Here is a 20390-nt window from a genome sequence, read left to right on the forward strand (position 1 = left end):
TACTGTAGATGTTTTTCTCTGCAACCTCAGGTTTGCAAGACGGGTCTTCTGTTTCTATCGCAGAACATTTAATCTTAATTACCCCTGAAGTATCGGACTGTATTGCATTTTTACCAGTGAAATGTTCATTCTAAAAATAATATTTATTCACTAGTGAAAAATATCACATTTTTTCTTATATTGAAAAATATCACTTTGGCTGATTTGACTGATCAATGGTATTACTTTAAAACTTCCCGGTAGATTTTACTGTAAATGTAATCAACAGAATATCCCAAAGTATATTGTGAAAAATCAAAATATTAGCCCAACTCGTGAAATATATTTGCTATTACTGAAGACACTGTTAGATATTCTCTATGTCTATCATAGCAATATCGAAACATGTTTTTATGATGTCGATCGTGAGCATTGGTATTTGCTGCGCATATTTTTTGCAGGTGGGTATGTGAGACAAACACGAGATTCGAGGCCAGGATAATAGTCTCCCCTTATTATTTTTTCTATGTTTTGTTTCTCAAGATGAAACCTGGATCACCTAATGGATTACTGTAGACGTTTCTCTCTGCAACCCCAGATTTGCCAGATGGGTCTTGCGGTTCGTTGTAAATGTTCTTGTGTACATTGGAACGGCCGATATCGGTAAATGATTCCTGTTTACCATCACTCTGGCGACGTCTGTGGAAATATGGCACGAATACATCGAATGTCACAAATGTATAAGTATGAGGTTCCTCATCCATAATGAACTTGTTGAATATTGTGTTTTAACAATGCTCTTTCATCAATGAAATATCTTCATTAAAACTGTGACTCTCGAAATCGATTAAAGGGGGAGAGGGTCAACACATTAATGGGTGGAATGATACACAGGAGGGTGAGCTTTTTTGCATCGTGGAAGTGTCACGTCATCAAAAGAGGAATCGGTGTATAGATTATGTGTATTGTGTATAAACATATTCTGCTATGCAAACATATTTGTAGAACAATTTAAAAACTGTCATATAAATGATGAATTATGTGTAAATTGTACATCCTAGCTACATGTTTTCTACATCTCGATAAACATTGATATATATTACCTTCTGACGATGATGACAATAACAATAGCGATGACAGCTACAACAATCACCCCTACAATAGCTCCTACTATTGGTCCAACGTCTACTGGTGGTGGACTTTCGGATTGTTGGGCTTGTTCTGTTACAGCGAAAAATAGCATTAAAGAATTTTGAATATTCAAACACTTAACAAAAATGGAAATACAGCACAAAACTTCATTGTCGCACGATTTATATTTTAAAACAGCCGTTTGCAAGCTGGAATAGATATTATTCTACAAACTTTTGTATTCGACCTAGCACTTATTTTGCCTATTCAGCGTACAAGAAGTCAATTGTATTTGTGATAAATAAAATCTTACATTGGTCTTCTCCGCATTCAGCGATATCTCAACCCCGAGTTTAAAAGTTTGGCTGGTCAATACGAAGTTTACCGAGTGCTGCCAAGCCATACTTTTTTACGAGAGTTGTGATATCCTTGGAAGGGAACAACCAACCAATTGAAAAAATATATTTTTGAAACAGACCCTGTGTATAGAAAGTTGAGCCAAGGATAAAATGTCTGGCAGCCACTGATTGGCCAGTATGTTATGAAGTGAGAAAATAGATATGTAGCCTGATAGGTAACTATCAATAAGAAATGTTGATATAAATTTCGTAAGTCCGATTGGTTTTTTTCCCCAAAAGTTCACGTAATAATAGTAAACAGGTAAATATTTAAGATTTTTGAGAATTTTTACTGCGAAATTCATCTATTTTCAAAATGGCTACCCCGGAGAAAATTTGAGCTGAAGGACCCAACTTTTTTTTTTGATTAGGTGTTATATCAGACCCTAAACTTTTGTTATAAACCATAATCGTCATATTCGATTCAAGAATTTGAATGAAATAATCCAAAATGTTAACACTAAAGTCTATGGGAAAACAATTGGTTGGTTGGTCTCTATAGCGAGCTACCGCATATGACATTTTGTGCCATCTAGCGTCCCTAGAAACCAGATGATGGGACCGACTAGCACATTTTCGGACGGGAATCTCTTCTTGGAGGCATTGTAGCAGAATTTAGAGAGAAATTGAGATTCAGGGGGGATTGATGATGAAAAGATGACACATGTAGTTTTACAAGGTGGACCATAGACCGGGCAGATACGGACATACATTCTATATTTCAATGGTAGTGGTATATATCGTGGCTCGGGGTACGGTGGTATGCTGGTTGTACTGCTGGCACTACCCCGGTTCAATGTGTGGGTGTGTGTATGGTTGTTCTGTTGTCACTACCCCGATTCGGTATTCGGTGATGTGTTTGGTTGTTCTGTTGTCACTACCCCAGTTCAGTGTTTGGTGATATATCTGGTTATTTTTTGTTATCACTAGCCCGGTTCCGTGTCCTGTGTCTGTGTGTCGACTCTTTTATCTAAATAATGGCTCTACTCCTAATTTTGTTTCTCGTTCGGCCTTTTTTTCTTCATTTTTTACAAAAAGACCAGAAATTAGGGGGTGGATGAGATAACATTGAGTTATCTCCCCCTGATCTTTATTCTATATCTTATTTGTTTATATTTCTGAGTAGCACGATTTCTATACTTGGCTATTAACCAAAAGCCATCACTTTAAATTCAAAGCTTATCAAGATATTAAAATTTACATTTCAAAATTAACTCAATTTTAATGTGGTTTTCTCTTAAGAATTTCATATCCGGTACCAATAGAAGAATCAACCTACCAGCCTAAGACTTGCAGTCAGGCACTGCATATTTTGATAGCATATCCTATGGTTCTATCCTGTTCCAGAAAAGTTATATTTGAAAAATGTGAAAGATGCTATAGGGAACAACCAACCAATTGAAAAAATATATTTTTGAAACAGCCCCTGTGTATAGAAAGTTGAGCCAAGGATAAAATGTCTGGCAGCCACTGATTGGCCAGTATGTTATGAAGTGAGAAAATAGATATGTAGCCTGATAGGTAACTATCAATAAGAAATGTTGATATAAATTTCGTAAGTCCGATTGTTTTTTTCCCCAAAAGTTCACGTAATAATAGTAAACAGGTAAATATTTAGGATTTTTGAGAATTTTTACTGCGAAATTCATCTATTTTCAAAATGGCTACCCCGGAGAAAATTTGAGCTGAAGGACCCAACTTTTTTTTTTTGATTAGGTGTTATATCAGACCCTAAACTTTTGTTATAAACCATAATCGTCATATTCAATTCAAGAATTTGAATGAAATAATCCAAAATGTTAACACTAAAGTCTATGGGAAAACAATTGGTTGGTTGGTCTCTATGGAACTGACCGATGTTTTATTAGTTGTCTAGCATTCCTAAAGGTATGTTGATGTGAAACCAATTCACCGCGCCATCACCAATGTCCTATGAAATCAGTTAGGATATTGTTAAGCTACATACAACGACGACGCTATCCCACTGTGAATAGCGGCATACCGCGTGCTCGCTGTCATTCCCTATGCCGTCTCAGAGTTTTCACATCCTTAAGAACCACAGAATCGCCCTGAGAAAATGAATTTGTGTGCCTCATAAAAATGTCTTCTTCCTGTGTTGAGCTGTGCTATTATTTAACTATGCATTTTGTACTAATGATTCAGTTTTGATGTCGTCCTGCAGTTTATCTTTACTTAATTGAGAAGAAACGCATGGGTAGACATAAAAATACAAGTACTTGTATTGCAGAATTCCCCTTCGTAATCAGATTCACATTCGGTCACGCAAGCACCAGTGTCTATATCACAGCTACTACAATGGCCACATGTCATGTTGCACTTCACTCCGTATAAACCCGCCTTACAGTCTATAGAAAGTAAAAAAAAAACAAGATTAAAGCTTTGCTACCGTAAAATAGCACGCAATCATAATGGGTTTTTTCATCATAAGATATATATAATATAACAACAGCACTATCATACATATTGTTTAAATAACTCCCTCATAATTTGTTCATTACAGTATATATATATATACCAAATCTGCTATAAATACACTTACCCGTGCATTCCCCGCTCTGCTGATCACATTTAACGCAAATGCTATTGCATTTCATCGAACAGTTTGTACCGTGAAATCCTCCTGAACAACCTGGAAATTAAATAACGTAATATAATGACGAAGATGAGAAGTATTTGTTTGTATTAATACTTATATACAACATAACTTGTTTTTCAGAAATATAATTATATTCTTACTCTCTTATTAATATATGTTACTGTAGTTTCCTCGGGATACAATACAGTTAAAGTATTAACGAAACGAATACAAAATTAGGCATGTGCAGCGTAAAATATATTCAATCTCGCTATATACATCATATGATTAAAAATGTCATGTTATAAATCCATATATATAATATTCAAATATTTCAATTGACCATGACATAAAATATGTTTTCTTGGCGGGACAATCAATTGAAATTGAAAACCAAAATTTAATAGTGTAAATAATTTGTGTAAAGCAAATTTTGCCCGAATTTACAAAATAACAAGCCTTGACTCTCAGGAAATTTTATATGGTTTTATGTTAGCACAGCTGAAATTTATTAAATGTGTAATATAAAAAATGAATACGGATATGTTAGAAATAATTTTAAATACCAACGGATGTTTTACTGACTACAATAAGAACAATTTCTATAGCCATCTTTTCTGTCGTCGTTTATTAATATTTTTATTATCATTGTTATTATTTTTTTTTTGGGCGGGGGGGGGGGGGGGGGGGGGGGGGGGGGGGGTTCTGTTAATAATAGCATATCTGAAATATAACATACCACTGAAATTAAATAACTTAAAATTAGGAAAAATTTGAATACAAACAACCTACCAGAACAGTGTCCAGTATCCTTTATGCATAATCTGTCTTTACAATTTCCTGAACAGTTCTGTTCGCAGGTGTTGTTGTATTTTCCTGGGATACATTCTGAAAAAAAAACAAACATTTTCAATCTAATGGTTTTATTAAGTATATTCAGGACATTATCATATTTTAAGAAAAGAATATTGCAAGGTTAACAGTTTTAAATATAAGAATGCATAATTCCTCCTTATTCATTTGTAGGAGATATAACACGTGAGTGTTACCATATTAAGGACAAATTAATTAATACACTGAAGAATTGTCATGTTCTCGAAATATTGAAACGCGATATTGACACAAACAAGCAAAATTTCATAAAACACCACAATGCCAGTCTTACACTGTACCCATAACCGCTAATGACTTACATCATAGCCGTGTCATGATAATTTAATTGGAAGATATTACAGCGATCTTTTGACGTATCAGCAATATCATTCAACCATAATCGTTATTGGTGTATAATATCTGCATGTATATTCAACAGTACCTCACCTTTACAAGATCCTGAATATCGCTCACACATCATGTCCTTACAATTTCCTGAACAGTTCTGATCACACTTAGTACCGTATTTTCCAGGAATACAGTCTGTAAAATATAATTTTCCTCCATAGAAAATGATACCTTAACGCATATCACCGTTTTGTCGTCACTTCAATATCACGATATTATATATCTTGTCGTCACTTAAATGCCACAAATAATGCTACATTACATTATATATCTTGTCGTCACTTGAATGCCACAAATAATGCTACATTACACAAATCTCCTATATTGTATCAATAGCCTTCTCGGGTTATTGTACATGGTAAACGGATACTGAAACTGTCCAATATTAACAACGAGGGTGTGTGGTTTAAGTATATAAGTCCAAAATTGACTTTTATATAAATTATTGGACAAACTAGGGCCCCAAGAATGTCCAATATTGTAAATAATACACAATTGTCTGCTTATATTCGTTGCTTCCGTTAATGAGTGCAGGCACTGCATGGGTATCACTGTGTAAATACGCAATAACCTTATTTAAAATTTTCATCTGTTACTCACCAAGACAGTTCCCACCGTCTTTCTCACAAAGACTACCCAGACAATTCGTAGAACAATTCTGTTCACATCGTATACCATACTTCTGAGGAACACAATCTATAAAAAAGAGAATCAAAGGAAATCTTAAGTAATGATGTGTGAAATTTAAACATGGACAACCACATTATATGATTATATGGTTGTTTTGCCACAGTGTTGTATCTACAAACTTGCTTGTAAAACCGAACGAATCTACACCATACTCTATGCCATTGGAAACCATCTGCATTTAATCAATTAGATTTACAACGATCTATTGCATTCGTCTATCAACATGTGTTCGTTTCTATGTGCCGTCTCTGACATTTAACTAACACTGACGAGTTCCAATACCGAAACATGAAATTAAAACTTGCTTCATGTAGATAACTCGTCCCAGAGCACCCCATTATCTAAAATAAATCCTTATGAAACAGATAACAGTTTGAAATTATTTGTACGTGAACAAAGCAAAATGCTGTACATTCCTAGGAAAAAGTCTAACATCGTCACAGTATTATAAAAAATAATGTGTACCTCGTCAGTTAATGCCAGTTTCTAACGCTATTGAATAACTTTACTTGAATAAATAGAAGAATGTGCAACACTTTCCTCTAATGCCTAAGTATCATGAACAAGTGGTTCCCGTTTATTTGTTTTCCGGCCAAATGTTAATGTAGTCACGTGACCACGCGGGGTCACGAGGACCGAAGAATACATTCAGATAAGGACGTTGGACACCAAACATTGAAATCCGGTTATGAAAACACACAGAACTGAGGAGGAAATTATTAGAGAATGTTGTTTATTCAAAACAATGAGTTTTGTTATGTTCAATTACAAATGCAACATTAACCCACATGCGAAAGCATAAAAATGCAAAATTGGTCGTAATCCACTTTTGTCGGCTATTATTTTCCATCAGTTATATCACATGGATAGTTACTATATAAGACAAATTCATTGATACGATAAAAAATGAAATGTTTTGAAATATTGAAACGCCAAATTGATCATCGTATACGTCAATCATTCACATTATATATAGTCATTTGCAAAAAGGACCAAGATGCCAGTCCTTAAACACCCATAATCGTCATGGACTTTCAGACGTTAGATAGTTTTGTGTATACTATCTATATCAAACAGTAACTAACCATTACATGATCCCGCAGACCGTTCACATAGCATGTCCTTACAATTTTCTGGACAGCTCTGATCACAGTTAGTACCGTGCTTTCCAGGAATACAGTCTGTAAAATATAATGTCTCTCCGTAGCAAATGATACTTTAACACACATTATCGATTTGTCTTTTGAATGTCACTGTATTATCATCGGCATTACCCTAATTTCGTTATTTCGACGACAAATAAGTTTACAACAATACAATTAGCGTTTTACTTTATAAAATAAGTTTGTGTGTATTTATTTGGGTTGTATTTGCTTGGGTTATAAGCATATGACTATCACATGTTAAAGAAAACACCTAACTTTTATTTAAGGTACATAACGAAGATCTATTATTTGGATACAGAAAATTGTAGTGTTTTATCAATTAATGCTTTAGGTGACTTGCTGCAGCTACTACATGAGTATTTTTAATGAATATATCAAATGATCAAAAGAAATGTAATATTATCTATACCTATATTACGATAATGAAAAGCGCAAAATGTCCGTGTGAGGTAAAATCTTCATCTAACTTTTATTAGTTGTGACCTAACCGTTGAATTATATTGGCGACACACGATGATAATAATAAAAACAATAAACCTTAAAGTAATAAGAAAAACTAGTATGCTACATTTTTGTATGTAAAAACACTCTTCTTTCGATTTAATTAATATTACTAATATACTTGTATCTCGTTCAACGGTATGTTATTGAACTCAAACTTTTACATCGTTGCTGTTGACCTTGCATGATTAACGGTTATAATCGTGAATTTATTGGCAACATTCTATATTTGAATTTTAAGAATTATGTATCTTGAAGCTTTTACTCACGATTGCAGACCCCGTTGACTTTCTCACACAACTGACCCTGGCATTGTGTAGAACAGTTTTGTTCACATCTAAAACCGTACTGCTGAGGAACACAACCTTACAAAATATATATTAAATAACATTGATTTACTTCGTCAAATGTGTGCTACCTTATTTTCGATATTATTGTATGTATAACCATTACAAGTGTGTGTATAATGCTATCAGTTTTAATCCTATCATAGTGAAAATATATCATAAATTGTTTCGACTTTGTTCATGACTCATGTAGGCCCAGATGGAAGCGGGGTGGGGGTGGTAAGTGGAGAGTATCACTGCGCCACTTGACAAATCTAATGACACATTAGCTAGATGTAACTCACCATTACAGTTTCCCGTGGACTTTTCACACAACATATCCTTACAACTTTCAGGACAGTGCTGATCGCATGTGTTTCCGTACTTCCCAGGAATGCAGTCTGAAATAATAAGAGTCCCTGCGAAATGATGATTATTTCAACGAATATCATTTATCTGGGGTAATCGGAGAGAATCACTGCCCCACGTATTGCATTGACCATCATATTAATGACACATTAGCTAGATATAACTCACCAACACAATTTCTCACACAACATATCCTTACAATTTGCAGGACAGTTCTGATCACGTGTTTCCGTACTTGCCAGGAATACATTCTTAAATAAAGAATTCTCCAAAAATGATGATGATTTTAACGGATATTATTTTAGGGTACCTGTAAAGTGCGAAACGAAAGCAAAACGAAAGGAAACGAAATGAAACAAAACGAAAATAAACGAAACGAAACGAAATCAAACGAAACGAAACGAAAAATGAAAACAATGATTTTTTTTTAAAACAAATACACAAACAGAAAACATACATTTAATGTATAACTTTACAAACGCCTAAGTGTCCCTTTGTCATCAGTGTAAAAACAACACACAGGAATAAATCGATCGCAATAGGAAGAAAGAAGCATGGCGAACGCTAGCCCCCATGTATGAGGACATTTTTGTATCTGTCTCTTTGAAAATAAAAAAAACTGTAACGCCTTGTGGCCTTTCAGCGGACGAGAATAGATAGGAAATTGAGTAGAATGGGAACAGTATAGAATGAAAAAAGAAAGTGGGTTGGAAAAGAGTCGTCTGTCTAATTGATGCTGTGATTAATTTTTGGAAGCGACTCCCAGATTCGAATGGGTCCTAACCTAGCACTATTTTGTAGCAGTTACGCTTACCTAGCGAAGATGAAGGGAGAAGAGAGAAGACCCTACCCTGTGAATTTAGTTTATCAAGGTTTTTGACGTCGATCTAAACACCTAAGATATATTTCGAAATATTAATTATCACACCAAAAGACCGCTGAGGGATCTTTTTCGTGCAAGTTAGACATTCTCACACGGGACAACAATTCAAGTCCTATCAGACGGATGCCAGTCGTAAACGGTTAATTTAAGTACTGGTGCTTTATTATTGTATCTATGATTAGTCCATTATTAACAGGCATACAAATCGCATAGTGTAATGTGTGTACAAAAAGTTTGTATATTAAATATGTGATTCTACCAAAAATAATCACAAATACTGGTAAAAGATCTTCTTATCATCAATTTATAATCATAAACTATATACACTATTTCTTACCCACTGATAATTAAAAATCACCGATAGCCAACTAGATTTACTTTCAAAATAAAGAGACGTTACTAAGTTAACCTAGTTTAACTTACTATTAGCGTTATTTCAAGCATCAAGGTGAAGAAAATAAGTTGGTTTTACGAAAATCTCCGAGCAAAGCTGAAATAAAATAAAATGTATTCCTTTTTTAAACCATAGGAAATCCACTTAAATACTCCAGTACTTAAATATTGTCTAAAACATATCCATAATTATTCACAGTTATCAAAGTTACAGAAATAGAGTCGTCCTTTGATGATTCCATTCTGTCTACACTCCCGATACTAGCAATACGGGAACAGCGCGTTTAGCCGGCGTTTTTATACGAATCGCGCCTTTCAGATACACGCCTGGCTTTCCTACACTAAAAGGTGTTGCACCTCTGTCACGTGATTTTAGATCGAGCTTGCACCAATACACCACGCGATTTGCACGCCTATAAGTCGTGGACTAAGCATATTATCTAAATAGAGTTATTTTATATTTAAAAAACTGAGTGAATATTGCTATAAATCCATTCTTTCCTGTGTGTTGATTTAACACCGATGAGAAAGGGATACTTAGGCCTTTGTAAAGTCTACATTTTTATTTTTCTCAATGTTTTCATTTGTCGTTTCGTTTAATTTCGTTTCGTTTCGTTTGATTTCGCTTTGTTTCGTTTCGTTTTGCTTTCGTTTCGTACTTTACAGGTACCCTATAATTTATAGTTTTACCATCAGGAGCATTCCCACAAGATTACAACATTTAATCATTATCTTATTCAATTGACTGACTTAGTTAAATAGCAAAAAACTAAACGGTACATTTTTTTTTCAAAGCTCACAATACAAATTGATTACACAGTAGATAGATATAACTCACCAATACAGTCTCCCGTGGTCTTTTCACAAAACATATTCTTACAATTTGCATGACAGTTCTGACCACATTTGTTTCCGTGTTTTCCAGGAATGCAATCTGAAATCATAGGAACTCTCCCAAAATGATGATTATTTTAACGGATATTATTTATCTCTTCATCGTCAGCATCATTTAACACATTTATAACCTGAATGAGTTGTTAAGATGCTAAAAACAAACAACCCAACATATATTACCGTATTGCTGAGAACACAATCTTAAAAATATATTAAATGACAAATGTGTGCTACCTAAGTATGTAAAGTCATTACAATTGTATTATATTGAACGCGAATCATAAATGATGTCGACTATTTTAATGAATGATGTGGCCACAGACCACACTTAATTTCTATTTATATTCTACCAAAGAAATGCAATCTGAACATATAAGAATCCTCCAAAATTGATTATTATTTGAACGGATATCACGTACTGAGAGGTACGTGGAGAAACATGGGTAGAAAGATATAGTTAGATATAACTCACCAATACAGTTTCCCGTGGACTTTTCACACAACATATCTTTACAATGTCCAGGACAGTTCTGATCACATGTGTTTCCGTACTTGCCATGAATACATTCTTAAAAAAAGAATTCACCAAAAATGATGATGATTTTAACGGATATTATTTATCGTTTTACCATCGGGAGCATTTTCAGAAGATTACAACATTTAATCATTATCTTATTCAAGTGACTGAGTTAAATAGCAAAACAAACTAAACGGTATATATTTTTTTAGTCTGGAAATAAGTATTGTGTGTTTGTTGAATATATTATCGCTAAATCTAATGAAGACGAAAAGTTATTTTGTTAAAAGCTCACACTACATATCCATCATTTTATCTGTTAGTGAACACAATTCCATGGATCCTCTTCTAGGGTTTACCAGCACAAAAATCTAATTAAATAAAAAGATATTTTGAAAATAGTAAAATATCTTTTAGATTATCAACAATGATTATAAGGATAAGGAAATCTAGTTCGATTGTTTTCGTGTACGATACTATAAACTATAATTCACCTTAACAGTACCATGTGCTCTTTATAAACACTGTTTATAACAAGTTTGCATAAGAGTTCTGATAACATGTATCATCGAACTTTCCTGGGAAAACATTATGAAAATATAGGATTCCTCCACAACGAATATCTATCTTACATGTAACAGATACCACCGTTCCCTAATCGTATCGTTTAGACAATAGTAGTTATATAGTGTTGACGATGTAAAGTAAAAGGAATGGTAAATAATTCACAAATGAATTGAGAAACACAAAAATACCTGATTAAGAATAAAAAACATTTGATTGCAGAAACATTGTAATTATAATCATCATCGTGGTTTCTCATTCCCATTCCTCTTCTCGCACAGTCTGCTAGGACAATATGTAGAAGAGTCTTGATCACAAATAACGCTGTACTTCGAAGGAAAACAATCCGATAAAACTCAGTCTAATTGTGAGTTTTTTTAAATGTGTTACCTTTGGTACTTGACATGCATCCATTATAAAAAACACTACCACTTTGAATCCAATTTTAATAAAAATCCTGAAAGAATTAGTTTTATTTCTGACTCGAAAGATCGTCAACTCAATTTTTAATACAAACTTCTTACTTCATTTCTTAGTAGTATTAAGTCAGTGTTGAATTTGTTTCAAATTTGATTCTAAAAGTACCTTCTGAAAGTCTATTAACATACACAGGTGAACAGACTGTACCAATCAACTTGTGTTTTATTTCCATACGAGGTTGATTATATGAAAGAGTTAATCAGAACAAGTAGCAGAGACCTTGGCAAGATCTTGAATTTTATCTAAAGATATACTAAAGACATGTGTGTTTTTTTTAGTAAAAGCATCATTGACGATCGGATATCCCTGTCGAGCTTGTTATCAGGACACTACGTACTCTTCAAAATCAGCCATACAACGTAGCTATCACGGAATGATTACTAGCAAGTTTAACCCGTCATACAGATCAAGGTAAAATTCATGTTAAGTCATACTTCAAAATGCATAGCAGAAAGCATTATAAAATTGATAATGAAAGTTGTAATAACCATTCACTAACCTGTACAGTGTCCAGTTTCCTTTTCACACGTGTCCTTGCAATTTTCAGGACAGTTCCTTTCACAGGTATTACCGTACTTCCCAGCAATACATCCTAGAAATATAGGATACCTCCATAACTGATGATAGTTTATAACTTATTAATTGTTTCCTCTACGGTATCATTTTAACAGTTTATTATTGTAATAGTAATAGTATACCCTTCGAAACTTAGTCTTCGAATGTACTTCTGTTTTTGTGTTTTAGCTGATTTTGACAAAAGTGATTCAATTATTAACCTCGTTAATATTATCGTATTTAAAAAAAAATGAGTTCGTGTTTATTAATATAGAAATATTATATAATGAAACTGTAAATTTAGAATCTGCTGCTCACCTTCACAGAAGCCGTTGACATTCTCACATCGACTACCCAGGCAATCTGTAGAACAATCCTGTTCACATCTGATGCCGTAGTTCTGAGGAACACAATCTGATAACAAACATTTACATAATAATCATCTGTTCACGGTATAAGTTATGATATAAGAATAAGTTATAATGACCGTATTTACTAAATTCCTAATTGACCATTTTGTTTTTGTTTTAAGCGTTAAATTTACATTATACAAAATGTTACATCGGAACTATATATGCATACGTTCACATCTTATATTGGCACCGGTACAAAGTTCAAAACTTTAGTAATTGTTATTTTTCAGATATCTGACATTGTTTAACACATATTTTTATTGTCATACTAGTTAACCTAGTACAGTGGAACTTCGTTAACTCGAACTCGGAAAACTCGAATACCCCGCTTAACTCGAAGTACCTCGTCAGTCCCGGCCGAATTCTCTCTTTATCTTAGTAAAGAAAACTCGGAAAACTCGAACTCGGAAAACTCGAAAAACTCGGATATTACGAAGTGAAAATTTGGTCCCAACAATAAAAATCCTATTTGAAATGATCAAATAACTCGAAGTATGATTTTCGTGTCCAACAACGATCGGTAGTAAACGCCGACATTTTTCAACAGCTAAATTCCGTTTGTAATACTGAATATATCGGCACTACAAACCTACATGCTATTATAAGTGTTTCATAAATTCATTAAAGAATTTGTCCGTGGAATCTTATAACAACAACTCTTGGTGATAAAAAAGTACTGCTTTACTTACATCAGGTAATTTCCTAAGGCGGTCGCCGATATTAGTACACACGATAGTCAACAACTCATCTACCCGCTCGCTCAAGCGGAACTAATCTCTAACACACCGGTACATCTACTCGGCTGATGTTTTTACAGGTGCCTATTAAATCTTTAAACTGCTGAAACAATAGCGTAATTACTGCCGAGGTGTTCAGGGTACGACTGTAACGGTCAGCGCTGTTTATTAAATCGGATAACATGCCAACTCAGTAACAGTAACATTTTATACGCACATGCGCAGCCCAACTTCCGGTGCTAATACACATGGAAATGGCGTGGTTATCAATAAAACGCAAGTTGGACTATCAAACAGTATTTTACAGTCCAATATAAGGTAATGGTTCTGTTACGTTTTACATACAATCTGTGTTAAACTTAAACGGCTATTTGATTTCTCACACTAAGAATATAACAAGCTTTCAAAACTTAATTCATATCTAATTCATATAATTTATTTTGTTTTTTCTGCATTTATAACGGTTCTATGGTTGTAATATTCACACATGCATTGGAGCGGAAATATATGTTTTATATATGTTTCGCCTGTTAATTACAGTGAATGTCACTTTTGGCCCTGAAAAAATTCAGATATCAACAGAATCATATATTGCACGAGATGATAATTAGATTATCCCATAAATGACAATGCTGTTATACCATATATAATCACATTTTCTTATGTTGCATAACGTGAGGCGAGCTCGACATTCTTTGATATTTCCTATTGTACATAATGTCGAATTACCTGGATTTTCCGAAGACATTTATAGCCACATTAATAAGATAACTCTTGCCAGAAAACATCTGACAGCGCACAGCTAGTTAGTTTTACCTGATTAAGTTAGGTTGCCTGTTTTTGTCTTTGGTTGTCTATAGCATTAGTTTTTGATTTGCCGGCTTTCTTTGCCGGATTGTCTATTTATATTTTACTTAATTAGACTTTGTTTCGAAGTGAGCAAATATTTTTCGGTCTAGCTTCTTCCGTGATTACAAATACATATTTGAAAATGGTTAAAAGTACCATATATCTGTTAACTTAAAGATGAACGAATAGCCAAACAATATACCAAGGAACCAATAGTTTTAAGTAATCAGATATCGGGTACCATAATGTCATTCCGTGAAATATTCTTAATTTTAGAGGAAACAAAATTTTCGAGAAAAAAGATTTATCTGATTGTATCTACATATTTTAAGTGCCTTCGGTAAATCAAGTCATCAATTAATCGTTCTTGTTGCAAGTTCATAGCTTCATATTTTCTTTTTTGGTATTGTATATGAAGATAAATAATGGTAACTTACAGAAACAGGCACCTGTTGTGGAGTTACAGTTACCACCAGAACACGCTTCCGAACAGTTATTGTTACAGTCGCCGTCACCGTATCTTCCTACTTGACATCCTGTTGGAAAGACAAATCAAAGATTGTTGGTACTCAGAAGTGAATTTATTTCATTTTCAAACCAGATTGTTTTTGATCTGATCATCATCTATAATACCCCGATAAACTGTATTATATTAGAAACATAGCATAATACTACCCCATCTCAAATATTCAAAATCTTTGATTGGGTACAACCTAGGAACACTTATATTGTCAAACCAATTATGACATTGTTGTTTATAAATTTGGAAGTAAACAACACCACAGATGACCGGAGAGCTGTATTTGAAGTTTAGGGTCCTTCTTGGCAATGCAAGAGGGAGATTATGGCAACTTTACTTTACGTTTTAGTTACGGTTGGAAATATACAGCCTGGCTTGGCAAACATAAAAAAAGACTTATAACCATTCTGATCAATATTAAATTTAGTGAAAATTCAACATATTTTCACACCAATCCAATAAACCCCAAATGGATTATTTCAGGTATACCTACTGCTGTTTTACCCTATTTAAGTGATATTTATAATTACATCACTGAATCATTAAATATTATATTTTGGTATGTTTAATTATTAGAGCTATCAAAAATAAGCTGCTTACGTATACGTTTACGTATATCTGGACGTTTATGTTACGGAACATTCATTAATGTATGAATCTGAGACATGTTTCATTATTATTTTTTTCATAGTCATGCAAATCAACATTAATGATTTTAAACTAGGAAGGCATTTACAGGTAACAACCACGCTTGCATATGTGTTTTCGGCTAGACTCAATATTCCATTGTGGTGGGACAAACAAGTTTTAACCTATCCAGTTCTTTATTTGTACATAAGTTATACAGCTCAATTCGTTATAGTACATATTTACTTCCGTTTTTCGATACAACTTCGGTGTCGATCGGTAACAAGCGTAAAGCATGGCGTGATTAGCGCGCATGCTATTCAAACATAATATAGACAAAGACGGTGTTCCGACGGGAACACAGACGGCGCTTCCTTCGGCTCTCGGAGGGTATATAAATCATCTGCTAGCTTGTTAGTTAGACCAGTTTAGTTTTGACTACTAAACAAGCAACAAAACAACAAAGATCAGTAGGTGCGGGTAACGACGAGTTGAAGTGAGGTAGCAGACTGTATACGTAGCTGAGCTTGGTCTGAGTGCGACTGTGAAAAGTGAGGTGTTCTAGCTGGTGTGTGTGTGTGCTGGTCAGTGTTGTATGAGTTATGTTCCTTTGAGCGTGCAGACGTAGTCCTAAGACAGAGAACTGGGTTTTAAGAAAACTGTAAATTGCATGTCAATGTTCCTGCTCACATAGACGATACTTTGTTATAAGAAAGTAGATATTTATTATTGTTTAGATAAGAAGTAGTGGGTAGCTATAGGTAGAGACGTTTTTTTCCTTGTTCTACATCTATTTGATATAAGTTACCTTTCCTAGTTAGTTCTGCTGAGAAAGGGTACATCTGTTCATATCATTAAGACCATCTTTTGAGCAAGGTATACTCATAATATATTTGTGTAGATATCGGCAGTTGTGAGAACCCACTTAGAATACAAATAGGGAATCCCAAAAAGTAAATGAGTACGAATCCCCTGCACGTCACTAGTTATTATTGTACTTAAACTCACGCGTATATGTCGGTCATCATAACGAGAGAGGCGGAGCATCGGGTCCCTGTGCCAATTTAGTTACATTTTCTTCATATGTATGCGTATACCTGGTCTGTATATGGCGTTTCTACAGGTGATAAGAAGGTTGTACATTTTTACGAGACAGGCTGTAACAAGGTATATAAACACCGGTAAGCTTAGCTAGCTTGATGACTGGATCAGCCTTCCAAAGCGACGTTTCATCAGTATTTGCTTTTGAACATTTGAAACCCGTAAAACGGTGAAACATATTCAAACTTATAAATGTTTCCTTACATATACGTCCCAATGTACGCATGCGTATACGTCAGCGGCTTATTTTTGATAGCTTTTATTATACACTCACATGTATATGTGCCAATAGTATGTGAAATAGAACTAAACGAGAGATCTTCTCTGAAGCTCGATCAGTTGAGCATTAGATTAGTAAGCAAGATGTCCTTGGTTATCTCCCTGACAGAGAAGATGATTTAGATTGAATTGCTAATTAACTCTGTTACATGGGTATGTACAGCAGATTCGGGTAAGACAAAATACTATTTCATATTGGGAAATATACCTTTTAAATGAAGGAAGGATTGTGGTTATACATCACTTCACCTAATCATTTATTTAAGCCAATGTTAAACAGAATAATACTCACCAAACACCTGTACCTCACATAACTCCAGAATAGCGTCTTCGCTGTACCAGCTGAGTCGTTTAGGGTTGTTTCGATAGTTGTACACAGTCACATACTGACCTACATACGGGCACTGGTGTGTCACCACCAGCTGTACCTCACGTCTAGTACTGCTCTTGTCTTCGTAACAGAGGACACCATTTGGTGGTGTGTTGGTTGTATTGGATATGTAAAGCTGATATCCTGCCAATCTCTGCTGAAAGTCATCTGGAGAAAAAACATTAGCAGGTACATAACCACTTTAAAATTCAAGAATGAAAATGTCAATTTAAAAGTCGAATGTTATCAATCCTAATCTTACATCTTAATTGGATTGCTGTTTTATGAAGTCATCGTGGGTTAACCAATAGCAATTTTCCTTAGCATAACAAAGATGGACTTCTGTGAGGTGATAAGTAATATTCGATACATCACGTTCCTTGTTATCGGTTATGACAGCACGTTGTTACTGTTTCTCGTACAATTAATCACTGACAGTTAAATAGTTATGTTGGATACTTCCTAACGTCACAATGAATACGTATATGGTACCCAGGACTTATTGAATCTTTGATAAACGAGCGAGTGGTCAGGTGTGAACTCACATAACGACTGACAAGGAGAGAGAAATCGAGCATACAAAACTGACATCTTGGAAATACATTTTTATATTTTGACTATATAACTATACATTTTTTAATCCAGTTCTCATCGGTATTAAAAAGCAGCACCTTTAGATACACTTTTAAGGTAATAACATTATGATAATTATGTTAAATTTGATCGTTTGTCAGACGAAAGACCCTGTCAATTCATACTAAATTTCAAACGATATTCATCAGAATTATATATGTATATAAGATAAGTATATAATCTTTACATCAGTAAGGAACTTGTCTATTTGTCAGTCAGTCTGTCTTTTGTCTGTTCGTCAGTCCAGTTAGTCGTCCCTTTCGCAGAAAAAAATAGCGTGTTTTTTAAAGAAAATGTATCGGTCGCTTTAACCGCTCTAAACAGTGAATCATTAATATAAATGTATTTCAAGAAATACATATTGTACACTTAACGCTTTGAATTTCAAATTATGTTCCGTATAGATAGAATGTAATGATATACTGAAAGAATTCACATAAAAATGTATCACAGTAAAGGGAAATATGGGCACAATGGTCAACTCCACATTTTACATGCTTTCAAGTAATCTCAACAAGTATGCAAAAGTCAACATCAAACGAAAAATCAGAAAACCGCAAGTACCTTGGCGCAATACATTTTTAGATACATTTTACTACACTATATAATACACTGTTGGATACATTCTAGTTACAATACAAAACACTGTTAAATACATTTTTTTCACAATAAATAAGCTTTAAGTATCCGGAAAATATTAAGGAGCTTATCAAATGACACATATACTCTATGTAAACCCGAAATCAAGAACACCAAAGACTTTATGACATCAGCCGCTTACCCAGGCTCTGCTTATTACGTAACCAGCGAAAACAATTCAAAATTATTTGTATGACAATTTGAATTTCTCAATGTGTAACGTCCGCTCTCCATAAACACGGGACGTGAAAGTTCTTTTGGGATGGTTGTGTTGCGATAAACATAATTCAACACTGGATATAAAGTTTACTTATATTTATTAATCCACATGAAAATCCCGAAGGTATAATCTAATCCTATGAAGTTTAATCCATCTTCCACACTATCGCCGGCGCATTCACACTTAACAGTTCACACACATTCAAACAAATCAAAAGCTACATACTTACATTCGAACGGCACTCAGGTCCGTTTAGTCTGAAAACTATTGGAGAACTCCCTATGCAAAACGCCCAAGTCTTTTTATATCCCCCAAGTGTTAATAAATATGTATAAATTGAAGATGTGGTCAATTGACCAATCCTGACCTTTTACCTGAAATACAGGCGTCTCTAAACCCCTATAACGTCATTTCTAATTATAGTTCTAGGCACTGACCACTGGTCAAACAGACCATGCACGTGTGCTACATCATAACGACTGACTTCCAGGTGCTGTTTGGTTATTTGACATAGACAACGTAAACCTAAAACGAGTTAATTAACTACTTATCTAAGGGAAGCAACTCGAATAGATTTGGCTGACTGGCGTATACATGGGCTTTCTGTACCAATCTAATTAAAATATAGATAGTCATTATCACTACGTTACATGAATAATTAAAATATAGATGGTCATTATCACTACGAAGTGATAATGACCATCTATATTTTAATTAGATTGTTTCTATACTAGGTAACTTTTAACGCGTAACATGTAAAACTTGTCTTGGAATAAAACGTACCTCACCCAAATTCAGTAATAAGTACCAAATGCACACTAAGAAAAATAATTTTTCGAGTTCTTGGTATAAGGTTTTTGTTGTTACGGTATGAATGTACGACATCTCTTCGATTTGAAACCAAACTATTTTTCACACCACTCTCTCTATTAAAAAGTTATGCAGAATTTAAAAAGTGTGCCCATAGTGTCAAATATACGAACTGATACATACGTGATTTGATGAAGTCGTCTTATCAATTATATTTTAATGCAGTATATGTGTGATTATTTGGACTTTAAAATGTATTGTTCGAAACTACATATTTTACATTATATTGCAAAGTAGCACTGTTGCATGATTTCACCGGTTGAGAGGACAAATATTTTGATTGAAATATGAAGCCAATATACAATTTTGTCACAAAACATTATTTATTAAAACTTCAATAATACTCTTCAAAATTAAACGCATAAACATCAATTTCAGACCCCTTCCGTAGTCTAAACTTAAGGTGTAT

At 34.1% G+C, this 20390-nt stretch overlaps 1 protein-coding gene and 2 long non-coding RNA genes across 3 annotated transcripts in view; all 3 read right to left on the reverse strand.

Moving 5' to 3' along the window:
- Positions 1–5280, reverse strand: part of LOC117318800 (scavenger receptor class F member 1-like) — a 19672-nt gene extending 14392 nt beyond the window's left edge. The window contains exons 1-5 of the mRNA XM_033873755.1: positions 5277–5280; positions 4897–4992; positions 4069–4158; positions 3746–3874; positions 1083–1200 (exon numbers count right to left, since the gene is read on the reverse strand). Coding sequence (XP_033729646.1) covers positions 1083–1200; positions 3746–3874; positions 4069–4158; positions 4897–4992; positions 5277–5280 — 437 coding nt within the window. The remainder of the gene's footprint in view (positions 1–1082; positions 1201–3745; positions 3875–4068; positions 4159–4896; positions 4993–5276) is intronic.
- A 1888-nt stretch (positions 5281–7168) lies between these two features.
- On the reverse strand, positions 7169–8415 carry LOC117318816. The gene is made up of 3 exons (XR_004530465.1): positions 8374–8415; positions 8012–8107; positions 7169–7256 (listed from the first exon to the last, which is right to left on the reverse strand). It is a non-coding gene; the product is annotated as an uncharacterized LOC117318816 (long non-coding RNA).
- A 2674-nt stretch (positions 8416–11089) lies between these two features.
- Positions 11090–13139, reverse strand: LOC117318815. The gene is made up of 3 exons (XR_004530464.1): positions 13042–13139; positions 12668–12760; positions 11090–11175 (listed from the first exon to the last, which is right to left on the reverse strand). It is a non-coding gene; the product is annotated as an uncharacterized LOC117318815 (long non-coding RNA).
- Positions 13140–20390: the final 7251 nt, after the last annotated feature.

Source organism: Pecten maximus, unplaced genomic scaffold (genome assembly GCF_902652985.1).
Source record: "Pecten maximus unplaced genomic scaffold, xPecMax1.1, whole genome shotgun sequence".
In the NCBI taxonomy this organism is placed as follows: Eukaryota; Metazoa; Mollusca; class Bivalvia; order Pectinida; family Pectinidae; genus Pecten; species Pecten maximus.